The sequence below is a fragment of the Alligator mississippiensis genome, chromosome 8 (assembly GCF_030867095.1).
Source record: "Alligator mississippiensis isolate rAllMis1 chromosome 8, rAllMis1, whole genome shotgun sequence".
NCBI lineage: Eukaryota > Metazoa > Chordata > Crocodylia > Alligatoridae > Alligator > Alligator mississippiensis.
Window position 1 is genome coordinate 1,710,687 of NC_081831.1, and position 25,439 is coordinate 1,736,125.

The window sequence follows — 25,439 nt, forward strand, 5'->3', positions numbered from 1 at the left end:
TCAGCCCTGGCATAAGCCACACACAGCAGGGAAGGGCGGTGAAGCTAGAATAAAGAAGGCCAACACCAAGGTCCGTAAGAACATAATCAGTGCCACACTGAGTCAGACCCATGGTCCATCTAGCCTGGTAGCCTGTCTCCAACAGGGGCAGAGCAGATGCTTCAGAGGGAAAGCACCAAACTGATTATGTCGAGAGAGATCCATCCCGTTACTTCCTAGGATCTGCCGCGATTGGTTTGGAGATGATGGAAGAAACATCTCTGGCCATTCTGTTTAATAGCTGCTAATAGATCCATTGTCCACGAATTTGTCTAGTCCCTTTTTGGGACCATTTCTGCATCTGCTGTCACAACCAGGTGGTTTCCATCATGCACAAACGAGGTCTTGGGGCTCCATGGTCCACCAAGCCCCCCACCCCATAATAAACCAAAATGGGAACAGCCTGCTGGGGCTAGGGCTGGAAGCTGGGGGTGTAAGTCTAGCCCAAAGGACCACTGGCTACAAGACAGATGCAAGGAGAAGGGCTCTATGGCAAAAAGGCCACAGTGCCCTACAAACAGTGAACCCAGCAGGCACCAAGGCATTGGCTCCCAACAGGAGCCCAGGTCCACCAGGCAGTGCTGCCTACAGGAGAGCCTTCAAGCTCCTTCTAGGCTCGGTGACTGCTGAACTGCTCCAGCAGCCCCCCAAGCTCAGGCCCTGCTGCGTTAAGTGCATTTTCTGGAATCCCCCATTACGGACCCCCAGGAGAGGGGCCTGTGTTACAGGTCACAGGTGGAAAAGGAGTTGTTCTAAGCAGTGCTGCTTTTATAGGGTTAATTATTAACACCCCCCCTCATTTGCAGGTGACTAACCATTAAAGTAATGGAGCTGACACATCGGAGTCCAGCAAGCAGCAATGACCTCGCTGGAATGCAAGGGAGACAGACATTTATTTCTCTTCTCGGGCTTCCCGTAATGCCAATAGGGTAATTACCAGATCTTCACAAGAGCACTTAAATGAGTATAAAGGAACTCGGTCTGCTCCCCCCTCGCCACCGGGTCAAGATGAGGACTGCCAGGGAATGACAATGAAGAGGAGCAGCCTCGTAGCTGGCTCCACTGGACAAGGTAAAGCTGAAAGTCACCTCGGCGCGACTGACGAGCTTCCTGCTCCGTTACAGAAGCCCAGGCTGTCCCAGGACATCCCCAGCGGGTGCCGGGAGAGCAACTCGGTACAGGGCCACACACACTGCCGAAACGCTTCTCCGGGTCGCACAGGACCCCATTTTGGAAGCAGGGAGAAGGCTAATTGCAAATCAAAAGGCAGAGGCAGAAGGTGAGGTCCCTGCTGGACTTCACCAGCCAGTGCATGGGATGAAGGGTGCTGCCCCCAGGGGCACAGAGGCAGAGCCCGGAGGGGTGCCATGTTGCAACCCCGACAGCAAGGTACAGGGCAGGGCGTTAGGCGTCTCCCTTTCCTTACGGTGCAGGCCAGGAGGACAGCAACTGCTTGCGGCTCCCAGGAGGGGCCTCTCCAACATGCCTGTGTCAACACAGCCCAGCCAACACCTTCCTGTTAGAAGCAAAGCGCTTTGTTTACAGACCTCGGGCCGACCTTCGGCAGCTCAGTGCCAAACCTCAGCCTGTCCCCAACCCCCAGCTCCCCCACGGCACCTTTCCACCCGGTTACCCCATCGCTGCTCCACACCAGGCAGGATCCAGACCTGCATGCTCTAGCGGGCCCGCCTGACACCGCCAACCACAACAAAGGGGAGGATTTCCCCATTCGCTCACGTCTCCCTGAGCCCGGCCTTAAGCTCTATAACTTCCCCGTCGCTCTGTTACCTGATCATCTTTCCAACATACCAAGCCTTTTAACTAAACCACCCCTGGAGCTTAATCCACCCTGCAATTCCCAGACTCTGGCTTGCTGCCAGCTGTTGACTGACCAGCTGTCTGTAATAATTAACAACTCCCTGGCAGAATCCAACGCCCTTTGCTGGCTAACAGAAACATCTGGGGATGCGGATGTCCCACCCCCTTGGAAAGAAAAAGCTCCTCAACTCTTAATCCAACTTCTCCAACTTCTAGCTCGAGTCCGTGCTGTCCTTGGAGCAAACAGGTCTGGATTCTGGGGTGTCCCTCAGGACGCCCACAATCTTCCATGGGCTGAAAATTCCCTGCAACTAGCTAAGAGATGGAAGACCTGCAAGCGGGAAGCAGGAGGGAGGAGTAGGAAAGACCTCGGACATCTCACTGGAAATATTTGTGCGAATTTCATGGAAGAAATGAAGCGAGCCTTCCAGAACTGGAACAAGGCTGGGCAGAGAACCCGGCTCTCCCTGGGCAGGCGGGAGGGAGTTCTGCAGCCTCGTGTGTTTGCCAAAAGACAGATCCGTCTTTGCTGAAACACTCAGCAACCGAGGTCAAAGCAAACGTGCCAGCCCGGCAGCTGACAGCTCATTCCGAAACGGGCCGCACAACTCCCCAGCTTCTCCGCTTGCCAGGGTACCCCACGGGCCCAACCACCGAGGATGAGCTGCTGTTCCTTATGGGGGGATTTCTGAGACTACCAACTGCCTTGCTGAGCTTACGACCCGTATTTAAGTTCTGTGCAGCCTTCAAGCCCTACTGCTGGGCTGAGGGCAACTGGGCCACGAGCTTGGCCCCTCCTAAGTGCGGTTTCCGTTGCTGCAGAGGATGGCTCCACTCAGCCCCAACAGAAAGCCATTCCTGAAAGTGCCCTTTGTTCCACTGCAGACCCAGGCTGCCGTCTAGACCTGTGCCTGGGGTTTCAGTCAAAGGAGTGAGGACCAGAGGTGTCAGAATTCAGAGCGGGCGCTGGAAAGCTGGACTGTTTCCGCGTGTCAGAGCGAGCTTGAAGCAAAGTGACAGAAAAATCCGCTCCGCTTCAAAAGCTTCACGTGCCTTCGCAAACCCACAAGTCATTCCACACAGAAAAAGCCATTATTTCTGTAGGACCCACAAAAATGTTCTCCCCCTGCTGACTCGGCAACTCCCTGCAACTCTATTCCCAGAACAGTAGCAGCCGACAGGGCTGGGAGCACAGGCAGAGGCTGAGAAGGGGCCCTAGATTCAGCGATTGATAGGGGAAACCAACACACCTTCGCTTGGGCTCCATAAAATACAGAGTGTTTCCAAAACACAAATGCTCAAACCCTGCAAAAGAGATGTTTTCCTTGAGGTCCCCTTGGAGGTCAATTCAAAACCAGAGTGAAGGAAAAGCTAAGCTACAAGTAGCCTCTGAATGACCCCAATTTTTTAGAAATCAGTTCCTGTACCGACACCTCCACGTGTGTGTTCCTTTTTATTATTATTATTATTTCGGCTCCAACCAGAAAGGCGCGGGGCAGCACCAAGGACTGTGCTGCGGAGAAGCCGTGTTTATTTTACCCAGCCCAGCCAGGCTGAAATCTGAGGCTTGCTCAGGTTTTATATGCTGCCTGGATTTCCCGTTCTGTAGCAGCGCAGCCTGATGCTCCCCGGACCGGGGATCCCAAACAACATTTCAGTGTTAAGAGAACACTTGCTGTGATAAGAGGTACTGCTGCTCCAAAAAACCGCAGGCTGTTTACTGAGCAGGCGGCTGCCTTTGCTACCAGACCACACCAGGTCCCACCTGCGAGTGAGAGGGGCAGAGAGGGCCTGAGTGATTCCCCTGTTGCACTAAAAGTAACTAAGTTCCCAGGCTCTAGGGCAGCTGGGGAAAGAAGTCCATTATCATCAGCACTGACCTGTGAGCAAAGGGCATTCTTGTGGATTTTCTTATAAATTAGAGCCGGGCAGATGAAGCAGATGAGGCTTCCCATTGTTGCACCTGTTAGGCCCAAAATGGTCTCCACTGGCATGGGAGAGAGAAAACAACAGCAGCTGAAACAACCAGAATCCTTGGAGGAAGGAAAAAGAGCTTAAGGGAGTTGCTCAGACTGCAGTGACTGACGAGACCATGCGAGCCCGCTGCTGGCAGGGCCAGGGGCTGTCAGCCATTACAGCCTACCAATTGCCTTGTAGTGGCTTTTACCAAGGTCGTCCCTTCGGAAAGACAGTGCTTCCTCTGCCCCCCCTGCACCTGCCCCTCTAACTCAAGGCTCCAGTTCCACTGCTACCAGGGCCACACACACCTCTACATTCTCACCTCTGTGTAGAGCCATGAGTGGGAAGCATTCACATGGCTCTGGTGCTGGTCAGGGCTTTACAGCCCATAGCCACCAATGCCGGGTATCCCTGACAACGCCAGAGCGGCTGTGGCAAACCCCCAATGGGAGACAGCAGGGAGAAAGGACAGAGATGCTGAAGTGTCTACAAGCATTGGATTCCACAGCGCCCCGCACCGGCACTCACCATTTGGTATCATGATGCCTCCCACCATGGTGCCAAACACCACAGCCAGTGTGAGGGCTTTGAACCGGAGGGGTGGCATGTAGCCCCCAGCCGCAAACGTGCCATCTTTTTGCTGTTGAAAACAAAAGGAGACGTGTTAAATGCCAGCAAGTCTCTAAAGCAACTGCCCCAGCAGCCTCTACTAGACGAGTGAGGCACAACGGAGTGGGGCTCTAACCAGGGTGATTCCATCCAACAATGCGGTGGCCTTCCGAACAGGAACATTCAGGGGCAGTTAGATGTGAGTGAGCAACTGGAGCCTGCAGAAGTCACCATAGCTGCCACTTCCCCTCCTGCAGGGAACACTCGCTGCACAACAGCCTCTGGCAATGCTAGTGCCAGAGCCGCTTGGCAAAGCCAAGCAGAAAAGTGCAGGAGAAGAGGGAGTGGAGGTGAAGGCAAGGGTGCACCAGCTGACAGCCCCTGCAGGAAGGGACCAGGCCATGCTGCTACATTTGGCAAGCTGGACACTGTTTCTATCAGGCAACAGCCTGCATCCACAGCTCTGACCCCAGGAAGGACACTACAGCTGGGCTGACTTATGTTTGTGATGTTCCTCCCCAATTCAGGCAGGCACTTCCTGCCCTTGCCACCCCCAGAGCTCTAGCGCTTGTGCAGCAGCGTTTCCTGTCCAATGCATGGAACAGCCCCTAACAAAGGAATCCACAGGAGGTGGGAAGACAGGGAAGGGCAGGGGGCAAGGCCTTTCCTGCTGTGCACACAAATGCCAGGGGACAGTCGCAGGCAGAGTCAGAACTCGAACTCAGAACCTTCTATTTCTACTGCTTTTGCCAACATGGGCCCTGAGCTCCTTGCACACCAGGGCACTGGAAAGAGCCAAGAGGTGTCTTGTGGGGCCTCAGGGGGCAGGGCATGGAGAGAGAAGCAGCCTTTCATTTCCTGCCCTAAGAGGTTGCTATCTGTGTGGCTGCACAAAGGCCTCAGAACAGCCCCTTGCTGTTATTCACCGAATCCCACTGCAAATCACACAGTGCAAAGCAGCCAGAGGGAGCCTCAGGGCTCTGAGGCTCCAAATCAAACAGGCAGCACAACCACAGCCCGGCTACAGGACCGACTCCAGGAGAAGAGAGGAGTGTAGGACAAGGCTGTGTTGCTTAGCAGATAGCCACAAAATGGCTCTGAGGACGAAGCTCTGTATGTCACAGAGAGATATATGAATGCAGGGAAGGGACTGTCTGTTACTCAGGTAGATGGAAACTGCTCAGGGCCTTACAGAGCTGAGGAAGAATGAGAGCAAGCAGAAACAAAGCAAAATGGGGAGATCAGGTCTGAGCAGCCGGAAATCAAGACTCTTCTCTGTTCCTACCTGGATTGCTCTCCCTCTCCTAACTCCTATCAGGGAAAAGGGCCTCAACTCAGCATCCCATGACACTTCCCATAATCTAGGTGCCCAAAGTGCTACCAGAGCAGGGAACCCATTGCCCCCACAATTGTTATTGAGGAAAAAGGCAGAGAAAATGGCATGGCTTTGATTTTAGACCCCAGTACCTCCGCCCACAGAGAGGATCACTGCTCCACTGCATGGTGGAGAGCCCAGAGCTGCTGTGGATTGGCTACTACTGAGAACAGTTGCATTTCTCTGCAGCCAGATGTATAGACAGCTGGGCTGTGCTCCTACCGCTGCCCCTAGTAGCATGCAACAGGCAATTACAATTTCCCTGGGAGCGGCAATAAAATGGAATAGGGCCGAGGGTTCGTCCACTCTGGATATGAATGCCTGCTGCTAATCAGAAAGAGGCCGTCGCCAGCAAAGGCTGCAAAGGGCTCCAGCGTGTTGTAACTGAAATACCAGTCAACAGATTAAATCAAGGTGACCCTTTGGAAAGGGAGAAGTTGGTTGCAGCAGGACCCAAAGCTCCCAGCTACTCCAGGGACTCACCTGCTGCTCAAAAAGGAGGGTGTTCAGAGCCTGTCGGCAGGGCAGGATCATCATGGGAAACCCCACGGCCACCGACATCATGAACCCCACACGGATCATCTCCGTCACCAGGTTGGACGGAAAGTTCATCAGCACGTTCCCAGCGATAGCCTCAGTATAGCTCACATAGCCAAAGAAGCCAACCTGTGAGGTGAGAAGGGCAGTAAGCTGCAGGGCTGTTGGCATATGCACATTCCCTGTAGGTGAAAGGAACAGGACGGAGGGCTCCATCACCCTCAGCCTCGTGGCAGTGGCTGCAGCTTTGTCAGTGCTTGCAACATGCAACTGCAACGGGACAATGGCTGAAGACAACAGACAGCCTCCACAGATGTACGTTCCCCAGTGGGCCCTGCCATCATCACCTATGAGAAGGGCAGGTGGTTGCAGAACAAGGACTGCCACTTCAGAATCCTACGTGCCCGGCTTTAAGGAGCAACTCCTGTACAGCCCCTTTCCCAGAGCCTGCCCTGGTCTGAGCTCTGCTGCCTTTGGGAGGTTCGAGCAACGTAGCGGCAATAGCTGCCGAATCCCATGAACCTGACCCCTCCGACAAGGAAAAGGCTGCAATACAATCCCCCCAGCAGCCCAGTTCACATGGCGGGGCTGGTCTTGGGAATTATTAACTGGATTTTATTAACTAGTGTTTTATGAAGCATAACTTCCTTTGCGTCCTTCTCATCGCAACGAGCAGGGGGGGAAGCTCTCTCTGAGGTCGGCATCTCCCTTTCCAATTGCACATGACGAAGGCAAGACCGAGGGCCTCACTTGCTCTAGCTCCGGTGAATGGGACCTATTGTTCCACGGCCCTGGGTTCCCCAAATGCCTCCGGGCACTGAATGGAAAAAGCTGCCCTGGAGATTTCGCTTTCATAAAAGTGAATAATTTTCTTTGAAAGCAGTGAAACCTGCAGGGAAAATGGTCTGTCCGCCCTATAACAAAATGCACCTGAAAGTCACTTTCAGGAGACAAGTTAAACCAAAGGAGAAAGGAAAGGTTCATGCTTCTTACCATCACATAGAAGATGGTGACCACATTTAGCGAGGAGGCAAATATGGAGCTCATTATTTTAACGGACGGTTCATCCAAGCTGTCGTAGGTAGGCAAGACCTGGCTGCACAGGGGTGGGGGGGCGGGAAAAAAAAAGATGAGCTATTTCAAAAAGCTGCAGAGAGAGATATGTAAAAATCAAGCATGCTCCTTGCTAGAGCCCAGCAGCAAAAAATCCCAGACACCTTCCTCCCCTGGAGCATAAACACTCGCTGCTATTCCACAATTTATATTGCTAATGCCAAGAGATTTCGGAACACTCCAAATCGTAAGTGTTGCACAAATATTCAGGCTCCCCCCGCCCCCCCCCTCCCCCACCACGTGGATTTAAATGTGTGATGTAAACATTTCAGTTCAAAAGCGGTGCAGAATGAATGACCGTTTGTTCCAGTGAAACACCAGTGGCAAGGGGCCAGGCAGTGCATTGGAGATTATTGTTCTTGGAGCTCTCGGCCCTGATAATTAAAGCGACGCCGTGTTTACAGAGTACAAGCAGGAAGAGGGCTAGAGCATCACACTGTCTCAAAGCAAAGTTAAACAAACACGGCGAAACACAGCACCTGTCATATTTCAGCGCTGCAGCGAAAGCTCAGTTCATAAAAAGCGGGAAACACCCGTTACACGGCATTCGCATTCGGGGGCATTTGGCAAGCAAGCAGAAGGCACTGCTACATCAGGTGCATATTTTAGCAACTCCTTAGCCTCTTGTTGCTCTAATCTGAGTGGCCACATCCTGGCTGTAGACTCCTGGTGACAGAGAGCCCCAGGAGAGTGCGAGTGTGTACGTTGGGGAAGGGGGGCAGGTGGAAGGGTAGGGGTTATCCCCAGCTCTGTCAAATAGGCTGAGCAGAAAGAAACCTTAACCTCTTGTGCACTGCGAAATTCTGCAGGAAGGAGAGGGGGCTGTTATTTTAGGCTGCCTTTTGAGATGCCTGCAGGAGATACTGTGCGTGTGCATAGAATACTGCACTAGTTGCGGATGTGTGCAGCCCGAAGAAGCAGACTTCCCTGCAGGGCCACGTAGGATTCAGCCTCTCCCATGCCGATCTTAAGAGCAAAGCCTTGCTATATGACCCTTGTCCATCATGGGCTCAGAAATAGGAGCAGAAGACAGAACAGATGCGGGGGGCCCAGCAGAGGGCAAGGGAGGGGACAGCGAGGCTTCTCCAGCGCACGCCACAACCCGGCAGTCAGGGGCTGCAGGAGCCGCAGCAATGCAACAGAACGGCACGTGGAGGAGGGAGTGCCACGTGGAACCGCACTGCAACCGGGCTGTGAGGGAGCAGCGCCCGGCTTGTCAGCTTGGGTTTCTGGGCACAGCTGCAGAGTCCTTGGAAGGCTGCCCACACCCCGGGGTGCCTCCCCTTGCCAGCCGCCAGCCCAGCGGGGCCAGTGGGAGTACACCGCGCACACAGCATGGAGCACGTCCCGGTGGGCAAGGGTTGGTTATTTTTAAACCGGAACAGTCGTGCTGGATCTGGCCACGAAGGAAACGGCACCCGCTCCTGAAGCTTGCACCGTGTGCCTCTGGTTAGGCTTCTCCTCGGCGCCTGTAACTGAGCAAGCCCAACACCTCAGGGGGGACTCGAGAAAGACATTTAAACCACATGCCCTTTACCCGCCCCTGCTCCCAAGACGGGGGCAGGGAGAAACAGCATCAGCCGTGGAAGCCTGATCCGGAGAACCGCAGCCTTGCTCCAGTGGAGACCAAACTACCTCCAGGGCTGTTAATTGATATTTTCATCTCCATGGTTACGCCTCTCTCCTGCACTATTTCTGCGCACAGAGCATGGACCAGCAGTGCGTACCACAGCATTTGCAAGATGGCCGTGGTAGCATGTCAAAGGACGAGAGCAAGTTACGGGTCAGTTCTTATCTGATCCTGCCGAGTGCTCCGACAACCACAGACTGCACCGGAAGCTCAGTTCTGATTCTGGCTTTCTGTATCCCTCCAAACCCATGGTCAGCAACACATCACGTTCTGATTTTAGTTATATTGGTACCACAGTAATTCTGACCAGCAGCCCCAGAATCAAAATCTAGGCCATGAGCACAGCATGAAGCATGGGTCACATTAACCCAGAAGCCCGCAATCCTCCTCCAAAACACTTTTACCTATCAGGGAACTGAGGCACAGAAGTTTAAGTCATGTGGGCAGGCTGGGACAGGCCAAGCATCTGAAGCCCAATGCACCTGGTTTTGGCCCTCCTAACCAAGCTCATGATGCTGGAAAGTAGGATGCTTCTCTAAGATCAGTGGCATCAACGTAGCTTTCAAAAGGGCAGAGGGAACCAAATCCACAAGTCAAATATCATCATGTGCTTGAGCTGAGGAAAAAGAATGGTGTGTTCTCCTTGTCACCACCACCACATTCTGAGGCGACAGTTTTGGGGAGATTTTTCACGGTTAGAATTACTTCTTTTAAAAGTGGTGATTGGGAGGGCAGCAGAATTAGATGCCCTTAGAGAATAACATGCTCGTGGCATCTCCCAGGCTGGGGACAGCATGTTATTCTGCTGCTTGGAAAAAAAAAATATAGCTTAAGGTTTGGCTTGCCACGTCAGTGGTGTAGCAGAAACTATATTTAGATGTGTGCATACTCAGCCAGACCAAGCTCATTTTCCTGTGTTTCCAACTCCCATCAAACGTACGTTGGTTACCGCGTGGCTACCGCAAGAGAAAGACCGTTCTGGAGTTAAAAAAAAAAAAAAAAAAAAAAAAAAAAAGAGCCCTCCAACATTCACTAAGTAATGCTGTGAGATGATAAAACTTCTGCCACCAATGGTAATGAAGACATAAAACAGCAAGACTCAAGCGTGTTCTGGTGGAAACAATGCTGCCAAGAGAGAGGGGAAGTGGGAACGGATGATTTGGATCTCGCCCGTGGGTAAAAACGCAGAAGCGCAAACAAATTTTCTTCATCACGTTAATGTGTTACTGGCGTGCTCCACGGGTGCTGGAGCTGCAGGGGAAGTCCAGCTCTGCCAGTGGCCCTCCAGCAGGCAGTCTTTTCTGCGTCCCCGTTCAGATTTACACCTCTATTTTGGGTTGGTTACCACTGGGACCGGGCATGAATCACTCACTCCTGTCATTCTGGTGGAGAAGGTAACACTGCCTAGATCGGGGGAGCAGCCAGGACTGCAGTCACATAGCTCCTGGTGCCAAAAGCACGCCCGTTCAAAGCAGGTGACTGGATAACATGCTAGCAACTGGCTCAAGTACACTGCGATGCGATTTCCTGTCAAAGGTTCTCAGCTAAATTTGGTGAGGCTCCCTACAGCCATGCACGTAGATTACCCTGCTGGGGGGGTAGGACTGACACCACCAAGCTGCTAACCTGGCTATGAAATCATCCCTTTCAGAATAGCAGGTCATGCTGATCCCTGATCCAACTCCCCTGAAATCAAACAGAAACGACACTAGGGATTCGTTTGGCCCAAATCATTTTACGTAGCTGAAGTACAGTAACTCTCGAGTGAAATATAACTCCCGCCCATCCTAGCTAACACCAAAGGGTCACCACGGAATGAGATGCAATATTCCAGCAGGCTGTAAAATATTCTGATTAAAAGCAAAAGGGGAACCAGATGGTAGTCATCCCACCCAGGTCCCCATGACCCTCTGTCCTCACACAACTCCTTCCCCGTTGCAACAGCCCGAAGGAAGAACTGCAGGTACTTACGACTGACAGGCAAAGGACATGCCAAAGATGGGAATGCAGCGAAAAATGCCCTCCCAGCGCGCATAACTGACCCGCTTCAGCCACTGCCCGCTGAAGAGGCCGTGCTTGAAAGATGAGAGCACAATCTGCAGCCAAGAGAGAGAAAAGGAGTTAAATCCAAATGGCAGACACTGCCCAGGCAGACGTCAGGCATGGGATCTGAATAACAGCAACTTCCCTTACACGGTGACAAAGAGCAGGGGCCCAGCAGCTCTGTGAGGCAGGCAACGAGGCTGCAACCAGCTTGCGCTGCATATTACAACTGGGGATTTGTTCCTAAGGTCTCTTGGCTTCCGCTTCCTCCACCTTGAACAAGCTTTTATCCAGCTCCCAACTATGAAACCATCTGTTGGGATCACCTGCCACTGCCAAGCTCGTGAAAAGGGGAATCATAATCTCCCTTGAGTGAAGCCACCCTGCCATTAGGTACCATCTTGTGTACAAACACACACACGGCATTAACCCCATGGTACAGAGCAGGTCCTGACCACAGAGTACTACTGACAGGCAGCAGGCAAAGGTACTTCCAAGTAAGACCTGACCCCAACAGGTCTGTCCAACCCCCAGCTAGAGGCATTCCCAATATTTCTCCACACAGATAGCGGAATGGTCTTCACCCTTGCTGCAGACAGCCGGCAGGGTTAAACTGCAGCGAGGCAGAATTAGATCAAATCCCAGGAAAGCTTTCCTTACTGCAGGAGCAGCAGGACAAGGGAACATGCAGCTCACATTTTCGAGTGCGGGCTGTGTATGCATCTAGGATGAGAAAGGAACAGCATGCCCTGCACTGGTGGAGGGGCTGAATTAGATGAGCCCTGAGGATTTCCAACACTTCGGATCCTACATAACTTCCCTGAGGGTGAGGAAACAGATCAGGGGAGTGAGCAGAAGAAGGTGGCAGAAGCAGGGTTATGAGAGCTATCCTGTCACCCCAAGGGAGCTGGCATGCGTTAGACTGCATAGGAAACAACAGGTAAATGCGTCTAAGAGCCTAATAACATACAGGCTGAAAAAACCTTGGAATTCCTAGAGAGCCCGTCCCAGTGTGGGAAAAGTCCCAGGAAAGCTCCGGGAACACGACGATTCTAAGAGATCCACAACTGTAATTTGCTTCTTTAAAATGAAGCTGTCAGCCCTCTTGGTTATAGAGCCCAAGCTTAGGAACGTGGCCCGAGTGCAACCCAGCTGCTCTAAATCAAGAAGAAAAATTAAAAACGCTCTCTTTCTCGCTTTGATTTTGGGGGAGATCTGAACCCTGGTTTTTGAGCCCCTGGGGCTAACAAGGACAGAGACTGTTAGGTGAAAACCAAAGCAAGAGAACTGAATAAAAACATCTCTGTTAAACACAGGGAGCTCTGGAAACTCAGACAGTCCCACTTAACCAAGCTGGTTGTGCATCAGTTTCTCAGCCAGCAAAGCTCTTTCAGAAGGCCAAAATAGTAATAATAATAAGTAAAAGAAAGTTTCCTTTGCCAAGGCTGTGCATTTGAGTCCTCACCAACAGGTTTACCATTTCGGTACTGTCATTTAGAAGGAAAAACACTCAGTGCCTGAATGATGTTTAATGTCAGTATTAAAAATGGACACAAATCAAAATAGCACCTATGCCTTTAACAATAACAGCTTAGTGCAAAAAGCCTGTGCTTCGGGGCTCTTACGGCAAAACCCTATCAGATTACAGCTCTCCTCTCTGTGCAGCATGCCATTCCCCCATCTCCCATCCCTCTATTTAATAAACGCTTTGGATGCTATCAGTGGCAAGCGCTAGTGAGTGGAAAAGGTAGCACAGGCCACAACATAGTCAAGTCATATACAGACGTCTCTGTGCTGACAGACCCACTGGCCAGTTTCTCCACAGTTTGGCTGCAATTTCCCACCTCCATGTGCTTCAGTGTGTGTGTGTGTGTGTGGACAGCCTGGTCGCAGCTCTGCCGGGCACAAGCAGCGATTTGTAAGTGAGGATTCCAAAGCGGGGTGCAGAACCTGCAACCTGCTCTCAGGGACTAATCCTCTGCATACACGGAGATCTGCTGGACTTCCCGACAAGCCTGTCACCCATAACAAACAGCCTGTGGTATTGGTACCTTCACCTGCACCGGGGTGTCCCTCTAGACGGATTAGCCACTCAGTGTTTCCCTCCTCCCCACTGCAGCTAAGAAAACAAAGCCTCCTGCCGTCAGTACTCACCACAAACATGAACACCGTGTAGAAGATCAGCGCCATGGCGCTGAACGACTGTATGGAAGCCATCATGTTCCTCTGTAGGCTCAATGGCAGCACGATGCACAAGGAGACGACAAAGAGCAGGACTATCCGGAAGCTGCCAGTTACCTGAAAAAGGGCCAATGTAAGAAAGAGCAGCACAGCGTGTCCAGAAAACCTCGCAGAGTCAAGCAGCCAGAATCCATGGGCTTGGATTGACAGAAAGAGCTTTTCATCCACAAGAACGAGACAAAGCCAGTGGAAGAGGCCGCGAAATTGGAAGTTCCGCCTGCCTCCTCTTAAAAAACAGAGGAGAAGAAACAGTTCAGAGCTAGAAACTCCGCAGCTGCCTTGTTCGATCTGTGATTAGCTCCTGCAGTCACTGGGTGCCACTGTTGCTCTGCAGAGCGCGTGACAAAGCCAGTCTTCAGCAGGAGATTTGCTGGGGTGTTTTAAATGGTAATCCAAGCACTAGCCGGTGGAATATTTTTACACATCTCCAGCAATTAGATGAAAACTAACCTAGCTTCAAAAAATAAATAAATAAAAGCCACCAAGGAGAAAGAAATGGCAGCCCTGGAAACTCAGATCAGAAAATTAATCAGAAACTCATATTGGTATTTATTATAGCAGAACACTCTGAAATGCTTGGAAATATTTAATACCTAATTTGGCTGTGGCCATGAAGCTTCATCTAACGTCACAGTCCCTTAATCAGAGCTTAACAGCATCAGGCTGGAGCAGATAACAGCCAAGCCACATGTCCATTTAGCTTCCCTGGCCTGTCCCCTCATCCAGCTCCAGCAGCCATGGATTGCTCCTTGGCACACAGCACTATGATCAGAGAGGAGGGACAGCCTTGGAACAGCCAGTGTTGGGATAGTCAAGTGGAGGGATAAGTTTAGGTGCAAGAGGAGGATTATGGACAAGAGCACAAAGTGGGATGATGGCTTGAATAGAACAACTTTGGGAAGGGGGTGGAAAAAACCAGCTCCCGTAGAAAATGCCTGTGGGAGTTGCACTGGGCCACACAAGTCACCACACCGACTAGTTTACAAAGGTTTGACTTGCTGCAATTGCTGTTTCTTGTACACAGTTTTCTACATCCTGCTGTGCCAGGCTCCAGGATTCATCAGGCAAGACACTCAAGAAACTCGCCATCAGGTTTTAAAGTAGAAATGTACTAAATGACTCGGCTGGATCTTGAACACACGGTCAACGCGATGATACTCTTCACCCTGTCATCACACATGCTCAGCACAATGTACCAAGCTGGCAATACATCAGAGTATTGTCCTGTACCAATGCCACAGGGAGACGAGGCTTACCTGAAGGCCAAGCAACTGGGCAAAGAAGTTGGATCCCAAATCCCCAATGACGACATAGAAAGCAATGCAGGTTCCCAGCATGAGCCCAATCATGCTGCAAAGCAAAGATACGCGTGTTAGGAGGCCAAAATCTCGATTCCATGTGGAAAGAGCGAATTCCCATCGAATGCAGCACACGCTGCTTCCCAGGTACAATCCCCGCTGCATTCCTGGAAGGTGAGCATTAGGGAGGCTGTGCTTTGATTAGGTGAACGTGAGACTTCTGAGAACTATAGGAGACGTTCTAAGAGAAGTGCTGGTGGTAATAGTGGCCCCCACAAGATGCTGGCACAGGCCATGTTATTCTATCTACCCTGCTCCCATGGTGCCCATGGTTAAAGTGCCAGATGCCACCAACTCCTGGTCTGTATGACAGCCCCTGCTGTTGCTACCACAAGTGGAAAACCAAGAAGGATACTTAGGACACACAAGGGCTATGAAGGGGAGAAGTCACCTGGGACAGAGTGGAACTGCTAGAAGCTGTTTCACTAAGGTCAGTTCTACACCGCAGTCTTCAGGCAAGCTAAGCTAAATTAACAACTGGTAGGATTTTGAAGCACATTAACATCCTGGCTTTAGTCCTGCTTGCTTCTGAATGGGGGTGTCCACCCAGGAAGGTAATGTTCTTGAACTAATACACTTGGACTTCGCTGCTTTGGTTAATTCAGCTTCGACTTTCTGAGCCATCCTTGCGAAGACAAGCCCTGAGTTTTGCAGACTGCGAAAACCCAGGGGGGCTGCATGCAGTGGCAGAGGCCCGCCTACCTGGCTCTCATGGGAGACACTGTCCTTTCACAAGCCTGAAAACAAGCTCTTTCCCTCAACCATTTTATCTTTTCTCATTTGATTCTAGCAGAGCAAAACCCAAAGCAGTACTACTCAGTTCACTGCCACGTGCAGCATCTTTGCGAGTCAGCAAAGAGGGGGTTCTGCTCACAGCAGGCGTGCTGATTTAATTGCTGTCTGGAGATGGCAACCTCTGCCAGCGCTTTCCCAACAATCAGGTCAAAGCAGCACTCAGCTCTGGAGAACAGCCCCCCCGCGCCCCAGCACAGAGGCTGGGTTACAAGACTCCACTGCAGAGCAGAGGTTCTCCAGTGCTTTTCACAACACAGACCACATTTTCATGAAGAGACTGTCTCGTGAACCACTTCCCCTCCCATTCATGGTTGCATGGACCACTTCCCCTGCCATTTCCGATGGTACAACATCCCTGGGGCAATGACACCAATTGCTTGCACGGAAAAGCAAAAATTAGAAAACTTTTTTGTGTATTTTTACCTGTTGCTTACAGCCATTCAGCAGCTGGGAACACAGAGAGAAGTCAGCACCATCTGACCAGCCAGATCTTGAAAGACCTCAGCCTGAGAACCTCTGCTCAACCACCCCACCTGGGACAGTTAAACCAGGTTGCTGTAGGCTTCCTCATCACTGCCCACACAGCCTTTCAACGGCTGCATACAGCACTTTTAAGAATAGACACGTTATAGCCCACAAGAGAGACCTGCATTAGCCTTAAATAACTCAGGATTTCTGCTCACCCTCCCCAAATACGTAATTATTAACTTGCATTCCAAGCAACGAGGCAGAGTTAGCCAGTGGGGAATGCAAGGCACGCAGGAAATCTAAGGACTGATATGCAGGGGTACTGAATGCACCTGCCTCCACTGGCTTCCACGAGGACTTTGGCAGTTTAGTGCCTCTAAAAGGCAGGCTGCAAAACACTCTCACCCCAGGTTTCCCAATGAGCGTGGGCAGAATAGGGGCTGAGGCTCAGGCCTCTAGATGCCCAACCTCTCACAAACAACTGAGCATGCTCTCCCACTTGGAAAAAGGGGTGCAAAGAAAGCTTGATAAGCATCTTATGTAAAACAGATGCACAGAGATGAAAATGAGGTCCAGTCCAAGTGGCTCTGCTTACTATCTAGATTTAGGTGGCCAGGGAGGATTGCAGGAAGCAGGAGGATAAGAGACAGGAGCACTACACCAGACCACAGTCACATGAGGGCATGGAGAACAGGTGTTCAATAGATAGCACATTACCTGGTCTCCACTAGCATCTTCCCCGCTTTTCCATAGGCGTGAAATGCTAGCACAAAAGAAAAAAAAATACACCACAGTCAGTCACTGAAGGGTTTAGAACACGACACATACATCGGTTCACAATTAAACAATGCTGGTGCCACAGGGCAATTCCGCTGGAACCCACTGGGCTTGTATTTTGGGGCTGGTTTCTCTTGCCCTCACTCCCAGTTTCTTTTTTGGGCACATCATCCACAAATCAAAAACCACATCACAAGATGGAAGAAAGAGACAAAACAGGTTTCTTCCCTGCCTCTTCCACCCTCCCTTGTTAAAAAAAAAAAAAAAAAGCAGTGTTAAATAGCAGTTACACATGGCAACCATTAGAAGAAGAAAGTGAGTGCGGAAGAGAAAATATGCATGTATAAGATGTTGTGTGGCAAAAAGCGACTGCAGTGCAAAATTTCAATCAAGTTCCCATTTTTATTTTTATCTTTCCACTCCAACTCAACCGCTGGACATTGCTGGATGGGAGAGCGGAGATGGTGCCCAGAATGCTCAGTTCCATACCCAGAATACCCAGTGCTCACAACCCACACCAAAGGGATTTTGCCAAGATTCCCCACCCCCCCATACTTTGGTCATAGTTCATAGAAGAAAATGATCAGTATTGTTTAAATCATTGCTCTTCCTGAAACAGAAAATGCCAAGAAAGCTCAGCTTATATTTTTAGAGGTATCTTTCTGGGTGGGTGGGGAAAGACAGGGGAAGTCGGACCTCCAGTTCTGACACAGGCCACATTGTTTTCTCGTTGCTCCTCTGTAGTTAACACTGGTCAAATCAAGCAAAGAGCAGCATGGTTTTCCCTGCTGGTTCTCTAGATGTGGTCGTGCAGTATACATTCCTGGTGGTAGCCAATGCAGTGGGCTCACCTCTGGAAGTGCCTTCCATAACCTCCAGCATCTCCTGTTTCCTTGGCATCTCCTTAGTTTGAAAATGAAGGAAACCAAACATCCCGCCCTAGAGCAGGAAAAAAGGAGGGAAGGGGCAGGGGGAGGGGGCACCATTAGAAAAGCAAGTAATGGCTTCTGTCATGTGGGGAAGCCCAGAAGGCAGATGACAGCTTGGAGAAGAGCAAGGCAAAATGCTGGCTGAGTCTTGTAAGCTGACTGCACATGAGAAGAGGCCATGCCATTAGAAAAGCTTCTGGATTTTGTCTTGTCCCTGTTTGGGGTTTCCTAGCAAAAAGGGAAAGACGGTGCTGACTGGTAGAAGTAGGCAGTGCCTATCCGAGGTGAAGGCATAAAGGCAGTAAAAAGATAAGCCACTTGAAGAGAGGCTTGTTATACGAACTGAGCTTCAAAAGGATTGTTGCTATTGCTTCATTGCAATCAGCCTGGTTGTTGTTAGTTTGTGTAGAAAGGCGGACACCTCCACATAATAACTACTGCTGCTGGGTACAGTCTAGGCTTGGGATTTTAAGAAACAATCAGTCTCCTTGGCTATTCTGAAATGATGTTTTAATGAGACCGAGTCTTCAGACATTATGCCAGATGTCCCCATCTGGGGACACTAGGAAAATTGGATCCTTTATCTTCCCAAAGAGGCAAGAGGGGAGCGGCTGCATAATTTTGCACAGACAAAAGACTTCCAAATGCGACCTCCGGAAACCCACAGAAATCACCAGCTGAGCAGAGCTGGGTCTGGTCAGTGCTGGAGACGGCTTTCCACCCCAAAGCTGGGTCTGCCACAGGAAGCATCGTGCCTCGTTTTGGGATAAGGGGCCAGGGCGCTGCTTGTCCTGAGCTCACATAGCCTGTAATCACCCCATCCTATATCCCTATTCCCCCAAGAGTACCTGCTAGATGCAATTCTCATTTCTTGAAATCCCAGCCTATTGTACCACTTTGCTGTACACTGGCAGCTGCTGCTACACAATAGCATGGGGTGCAAGATCTTTGCCAGCTATCAGTTAGAGATATATACAGATACTCCCCCATGCAGAAAGCGCTGCATAAATGAAAGTGTTTACACTAGACATGGGCCTATCCCAGCCCTGGCTCTTTTGTTGCTGCATCCATCGCTCTGAACATTCCTCCGGAAGAACCTGGCCACTCAAAGTTCATTGGCAAAACTTTCTTGCATCTCTCCGCGGTGCCAAAGCCTCCCACAGAATCAGCTGCAGGGGCTACCAGGCTCCCTCGCAGATGTACCCGCGGATGGCGACAAAGGCCGTCTGTGTAGAGCCGCTCAACCTTGATGTATTAGGATGCACTGGAGGAGCGCTGCTTTCATTTGGGCTGAGGATGCCTTTCCTTCTCAGTGCTGGCCCTCCTCTGGCTGCTCGTGGTGGCACCTCTCCCAGAGCTGAAGAGGGAGGAGAGGAAGGGAAGGCAGTTTGGTTTTTTCCGTGCCAGTGTTTGTGTGCCAGGCAGTGCCAGGAAGTTTGGAAGTGTTACTGGCCCCTCTGTGTATCTGAGCTCCTTGGCTTCAGAAAGGACAGAGGAGCGCTTCTTCCTGGGAGACACTCCAAGGTGAAGGGGGACTCTATTTGCTTCAACAAAGGAGCAGCGCCGCACAAAGCCTCATTGTTGCAAGGAAGGGGGTGGGAGAGGCACTCCAGCCAGCTGAGACAGGGGGACTGGGCCAACAGTACTCCACCTGAGCGCTTAACTATAATTGAGTCGCCTCTGCAGTACTGGAGGCACAACCTTTGAGGCCACAAGTTTTCCACTCTTTCCTGCTGCTGGTAGATATATATTTTGGCAGAAGCCACACCACGCAGCTAAACGACGAAGCCTTGGGTACTTAATGCACCAAGGGCGTCCATCTGTCAGCAGCAGGGTCACTGCACAGACAGCACGTTGCTTTCAGTCTCATACAAACAGCGAGACCAGCCAGTTCTCTGCACCAACTCCCCCAGGAGGTGGGAACACGGGCGACTAAGCAAGGCAGGAGATGCAGGATGGGCTTCAGGCCACGGGAGGGCAGAGGATAGGATTTCCAGAGGTGAGAATCTCCCAGGGCTGCAGAGGCAAAGATTTTGCGTGTGCGGCTTGATTCCTGACCCCCCACGCAGCAATTCAACTGAGCCCCGTCAGGAGTTGCCCCATCAGCACCTCCATTTGTTTCCCAGTCGGACAGTGCCTTCCAATCAGCAGCCCTTCATTTGTGTGCCAATCACGAGAGCTCCAGCTCCTCAGGCCAAACCCGACCGTCTCCTCCTTCCCCCAAAATCCTTGGGAAACAGAACAGAGGTCACGAGCAGATGCCAATCTTGGCGCCAATGCTGAGCAGACGAGCTGTAAGGAAGAGGGACAGCTCCCTCTGCCAAGAACCCACACATGAATCTTGCAGATGTTTTTATTTTCTTGGCCACTTGGAACTCAGTGCACTATTTCCTCTCCTCTCCCCCTTGCTCTGCTATAAACGCTCACAGTTGAGCTCCAGAAAGCCCATGTTCTATGCCAGGCTCTCTACTGGCAGAACCCAATGTCCTCAGCAGCACGCTGGGTGGGGAAGCTAGCGGGTTTTGTGCTGAGGCCAATAATTCACACCAGACGCCTGCTCTGCCAACTCCTGCAACCTCGTGTTTTGATCATTCAGCACCGCATCCCGTCCTTCAGCACTGCAGAGTCAAAACAATCTTGGGCCCAGGCAAAGGGAGAATTCAACCCTCAGGCAACATGAAGCAGGAGGAAAGATTAACAGGGGAGCTAAGTATAGCAGGAGCTACACCAAAATCCTGCGTCAATAATTCAGACCTCAGTGTCAAAGCTGGACAAGATAATGGCATGCCCTAGAGATCAAAATCCTTACCCAGTCCCGGGTAGGTTCTGCGCTTGCCGAGATTGGCCGATTTCACCAGGAACATGCAGGACTGATGAGTCATCCAAGCACAGAAGACCAGCAGCAGGGCGCCCAGGACGATGCCACACTAGAAGGGAAGGAAAAAAAAAGAAAGACATCCAAGCGCCAGTTGGAAAGCCACCTACCCCCTGATTTGAGGTTGTGGCACCTTCAGCTTCTCAGCCACACTCTTGCCTGAAAAGGGAGATGCCTCCTTCAAATGCAGCCAGCTCAAATGTGATGCACTAGTTCTATCTCACTTGTGTGCCCACTCTGGAAGCAGAGGCACAGAGCAGTCACCTGTTCCTATACAACTCTGGAGTGATGCTTTTGCCCAAAACAGCAAAGCAGGACAATTTGCAGAACACACCTTTCAAGCCTTCACCCTGCTCGGGCCCTGCCAGAGCCCGTTGTAGGACACTGCCCCACGCACTTAGTATTCTGCAGGCACAGAAGCCCAGACTCTACTCCTCCTCCCAGGTGAAAGAGGCTGTTCAGAAAGTTTACACCCAAACCACCTGTGCTGTTAGCCATGCAGTGCTGGCGGGCGTTTGCAAAAGATGATGTTAATCATTAAACATTTTGTAAACCAGGGACCTCAAACAGGAAGGACTGTAATTGCCAATGCTGTTCACATTCATTTTATTCAAATTAGATGGGGCCCTGGCAACCCTCAGATCGGCAAAGCCGGGACACACCTCTTGGCATAAGATGCCAGAGGATTGCTTTGCAAAGCCTTAGAGCCCAGCATGCTGCATAAGCCGCACGGCACCAGTAAGGATGCAGGCGTCCCAGTTTTGTTACCCCCAGTTGGGAGAAGGGAGGAAGCTCTTCTAGGGCAACCTTGTTCAGGAGGAAAACATGACAATTGGCAAAAGGACAGACGTCTCTGGTGCTTTCCCTCACTCGGAGCGAAGACTGAGGTAGGTCCAGCTTCATGGCCAGTCTCGAGCAGGGAGCTGGCCTAGGTGACCTCATGAAGTCCCTTCCAGCCCTGCTTTCCTATGACCTATGTCAGCGGGGGCCAACATTTGACAGACGTGCGGCCCCGAGTGCCACGCCGATCCTCCTCTTCCGCCTAATCTGCTGCTCTGCTTTCCGCTCCCTGCTCGATCCGCCACGTGTCACCCATCAACACCGCCCAGGCCACTCGCAGCGCACGTGCCACAGGGTGGCCTCCCCTGGTCTATGTCACCGCTGAGAGCTGAGCTGACAACACACAACCCTGCCTGAGCCGGGTCAATACACGGTCCCACGGCTACCGCGCGTGGCCTACCTCGCCTCTCCTCACAACTGTGAGTCTCGCCGGTTAAACCTGATCTAAAGCTCCGGGCTAAGAAGCGTGAAGCGAGGCCCGTGCCGCCTTCTCGCCTGCCCCCGCTCCGAAAGCCAGCGACAACCCGCACCGGCAGCTCTCCGCCTCACGGAGCGATCGGACGCACGCTTGGAGGAAAGACCATCGGTCGCTCCTCGAGCACGGGACGGGCACGGCCTCCGACTCAAAGCTCCTGCAACGCAGGCGCTCCTTGCCGAGCGCCGTCCCGGCTACCCTCGTTCCGTCACGACGTCACCGATCTGTCGGGGAACGCGCTCGCTTGAAAGTCCCACGACGGTCCTGACGACGTTGTTCGGCCGCCATCTGCCAACAGGTCGCTCCTGCCTGGGTTCGCTTAACGCCGTTTTGCTTCGAGTCGCGTTTTTCGAGAACGTAACCGCGACGTTAAGCGTGGAGCAGCCGTGCAAGGGGCTGCACGTGAGAGGGGCCAGCTCCGTCTCCCTCCCAGCCACGAGAAACCTTCCGTACTACGGGAGGCAACGGGGGACACGCCAATGCATGCGGGGGGAGGGAGGGGAAGGCCTCAGGGACCCTCCTGAGCCAGGCGCCCCCTCACGCCCGGCTCATGGGGCCGCGGGCGGGGGAAGGGGGGGTGAACGAATGCCCCCCCAGCCCCGCGCAGGGGAACTGATGCGTGGGGCGGGCCTTGCTCACCTGTCGGAAGCAGAAGGGCATGGTGAGCACGCTGACGCCCACGATGCTGTTGACGATGTTCATGATGAGGCCCCAGTTGGAGCCCGCGGCGGCCATGGGGGACGCCATGGCGGCGGGGGGGAGGGAGGAAGGGGGCCCGGCCGCCGCCACACAGACACTTCCGGGTTTGGCTGCTCCGCCGGCGTTTCCGGGAAGTAGCGTCACCGCAGCACCAGCGAGACGGCGAGACAGAGCACCCCTCCAGTGTAGGCGCTCTGGCCGCCTTGGAGGACCCACTCGCCGAGCACCGCCCCAGAGGGGAGGGCGTTGCCGTGGCCGCGCCGCCATGTTGGGCCCGCTGCCACGTCACTGGGAGGCGTGTGGCGTCATAGCTCGCACATGGCGCCTCACCCTGTCACTTCACCACCCATAGGCGCAGGTACTAGGTCATCACTGCCGCACTGTCCTGACATCATTGCCCTCGTGATGTCATCTCGTGGCCTCTCACCCCCCCCTCCTCGGTAAGACACGTGCCCACGTGCCTGCGCACAGACGTGTGCACACACTGTCGTGATGTCATTGCCCTTCTGATGTCATCCTGTGGCCTCTAACCCCCCCATATGACACGGGCCCAAGTTCCTGAACACAGACATGCATGCACTGCCACGCCGTTGTGATGTCATTGTCTTCGTGATGTCATCCTGTGGCCTCACACCACCCCTCCCCCTGTAGGACACGTGCCCACATTCCTGCGCACAGATCTGTGCACACGCTGCCATGACGTCATTGCCCTTGTGATGTCATCCCGTGAGCTCTGACCTGTCCCCCCCCTGTATGACACGTGCCCACGTTCCTGGACACAGACATGCACACGCTGCTGCACCGTCGTGTTGTCATTGCCCTCGCAATGTTATCGTGTGGCCTTTCACCCCCTGCCCCCCCTTATGACACATGCCCATGTTCCTGCACGCGGGCGTGCCGGCACGTGCACACCCGTGGACGCGCCCCATCCCTTGGCCACGGAGCCCACGTGGCCGTCCCCTCGCCCCTGGGCCGGGCCGTCTCCGGCGTGTGGGCCACAGAAGCACACGCGTGGACACACAGGCGTGTGTACTGTATGCAGATGCGCGTGTTAGAGCCTTTCCCGACTGAGCAGCCCAAAGCCCATGGGCAGTTGCATGCATGCACTCGTGCACACACGTGTAGGTGCATACACACACGCACACACGCTTGGAAGAGCAAACACCCCGCAAGGCCCCGCTCTGCCCTGAGCACGGCCCTCTCCCGGGGGTCAGCCTTGCATTGGCCCTGCCCTGGGAGCCAGGACCCCCCCGGCCTGTTCCCCTGGCCCAGGACCCCCCACCCCTGCAGCCCCCCACCCAGCCCTGCCCCTCCCAGACCTGCCAGAAGTTGGTGGGAACCCCTGGGATTCCTCCAGCCATTGTCATCACCACCACTTCTCTTCCCGCCACCCCCTGGCCTTGCCCTCCTCCCTCCTCCTCTGTGCCAATGCCACGGCCAAGCCCAGGAGCCCCTCCCCGCTCCGCCCTCCCCCCATCCCAAACCAGCCTCCTAACCAGCTGCAGCTGAAACGCCTCTGGAAATAAGCACCCTTGGCCAGGGGCCCGGGCTCAGCGCTGCCCCCGTCTCCGTACTGGCAGCTCCGTTTGGGGCATCGCTGCACAGGGACCGCTCGTTTGCAGGGTCGTTAGCATCAAACCTCCAGCGATGGGTGGTGCTAATGCCACGGGGTCCTCATTGCCTGCCAGGGGGGTTGTGCAAGGCACGCTCGTCTTCAGTGGCCTCCACAGCTCTGCACCGGGGCTTCAGAGCCTGGGTGTAAAACCTCCGCAGCAAGCCCCAGCCCAGGTACAAGCCTGGCGGCAGAGCCCAGAGCCCAGAGCCAGGCCGGAGGTCATCCCAGGTGGCTCAGGCTCCCAGATGCAAAGGTCAGGACCCCGACATGGTGCAGCACAGGATGCGGGGAGGTTTCAGGCCGCTCTCAGCGGAGCGGGGCCGGCTGGAGACTTGGAATCCCTGTCACGGGGGATGAAGCAGCTCCTGCGACCGGTGCCTGGTGAAACGCTGCCTTCGGCTTCCCCTTCGGCGGGCGACGGAGCGAGGATTAATATCACCAGGACATTGAGATCTCGGCCACAAACGCAGCCTGTAACCTGGGTGAAGTCACAGCCTCCTTGCACACCTGCCCCATTCGCTGGCACCCAAAATGCAAACGGCAGCAACAGCCAGAAGCCTGGCAGGGGGTCCCAGCCTCCCCCACAGCTCTGCCAGGAGCTGCCTTTTCTTTGCCTTTTTATCCCCCCAGCCATAAAAAGACAGGATGGTCCATGCATGCACGCAGGCACACACATTCACACACATGCACACATGCCCTCCGTCAAACCAGAGCGACCTGTGGCACCTACATGCTCCCGCAGGAACGGCGCACGAGGCGTTTGTATAATTTGCAGCAATTGCAATAGGTAACCGCAAGAATTTGCTCTAAAGGTTTGCAAGGAGGGGGAACGCTTCTGCCTAATTCCCTCCAGGTGCCTCTTGGCCTCCAGACCCTAAAAGCAGCAGGTTTGCTCCCTGCTTGGCAGCACCTGCCTGCCCTGCCTGCCTTCCCCCTGGGCTCACCCACCCCGAGGCCTCCCTGCCCTACCTCCAAGGGGAGGATTAAGAGCCATTGTGCCTTCCACTCTTGTGCACAAGCCTCTCGTGCCAGGACAGGATGGGGCAGGATGGGGCAGGATGGGATGCGACAGGCAGGGGCCCTGGCTGAGGGATCTAGGGTGAAACTAGGAGCAAACAACTGACGACCGGGTTATGGCTCCTCTTTCCTCCTGCCTCTTCGGAGCACTGATACATCCTGCTCCTGTCTGAGACCCAGAGAGAAGGAGCTCCAGCTGGGTTTGTGCTCCCAGGCTGAGGTTTAGA

At 53.2% G+C, this 25,439-nt stretch overlaps 1 protein-coding gene across 3 annotated transcripts in view; it reads right to left on the reverse strand.

Annotated features, from left to right (window-relative positions):
• The window catches only part of SLC38A10 (solute carrier family 38 member 10), a 40,880-nt gene extending 18,170 nt beyond the window's left edge, over positions 1 to 22,710 (reverse strand). The window contains exons 1-10 of one of the 3 annotated variants that reach the window (XM_014605927.3): positions 22,521 to 22,710; positions 20,501 to 20,618; positions 16,703 to 16,748; positions 14,621 to 14,714; positions 13,278 to 13,421; positions 11,052 to 11,176; positions 7,331 to 7,433; positions 6,284 to 6,466; positions 4,345 to 4,456; positions 3,738 to 3,844 (exon numbers count right to left, since the gene is read on the reverse strand). In XM_014605927.3, the coding sequence (XP_014461413.1) occupies positions 3,738 to 3,844; positions 4,345 to 4,456; positions 6,284 to 6,466; positions 7,331 to 7,433; positions 11,052 to 11,176; positions 13,278 to 13,421; positions 14,621 to 14,714; positions 16,703 to 16,748; positions 20,501 to 20,618; positions 22,521 to 22,628 (1,140 nt within the window). In that variant the 5' untranslated portion in view covers positions 22,629 to 22,710. Of the gene's footprint in view, positions 1 to 3,737; positions 3,845 to 4,344; positions 4,457 to 6,283; positions 6,467 to 7,330; positions 7,434 to 11,051; positions 11,177 to 13,277; positions 13,422 to 14,620; positions 14,715 to 15,940; positions 16,051 to 16,702; positions 16,749 to 17,613; positions 17,702 to 20,500; positions 20,619 to 22,520 lie in introns of those variants that run through there. The other 2 variants (XM_019498210.2, XM_014605937.2) reach the window with 2 other exon arrangements.
• Positions 22,711 to 25,439: the final 2,729 nt, after the last annotated feature.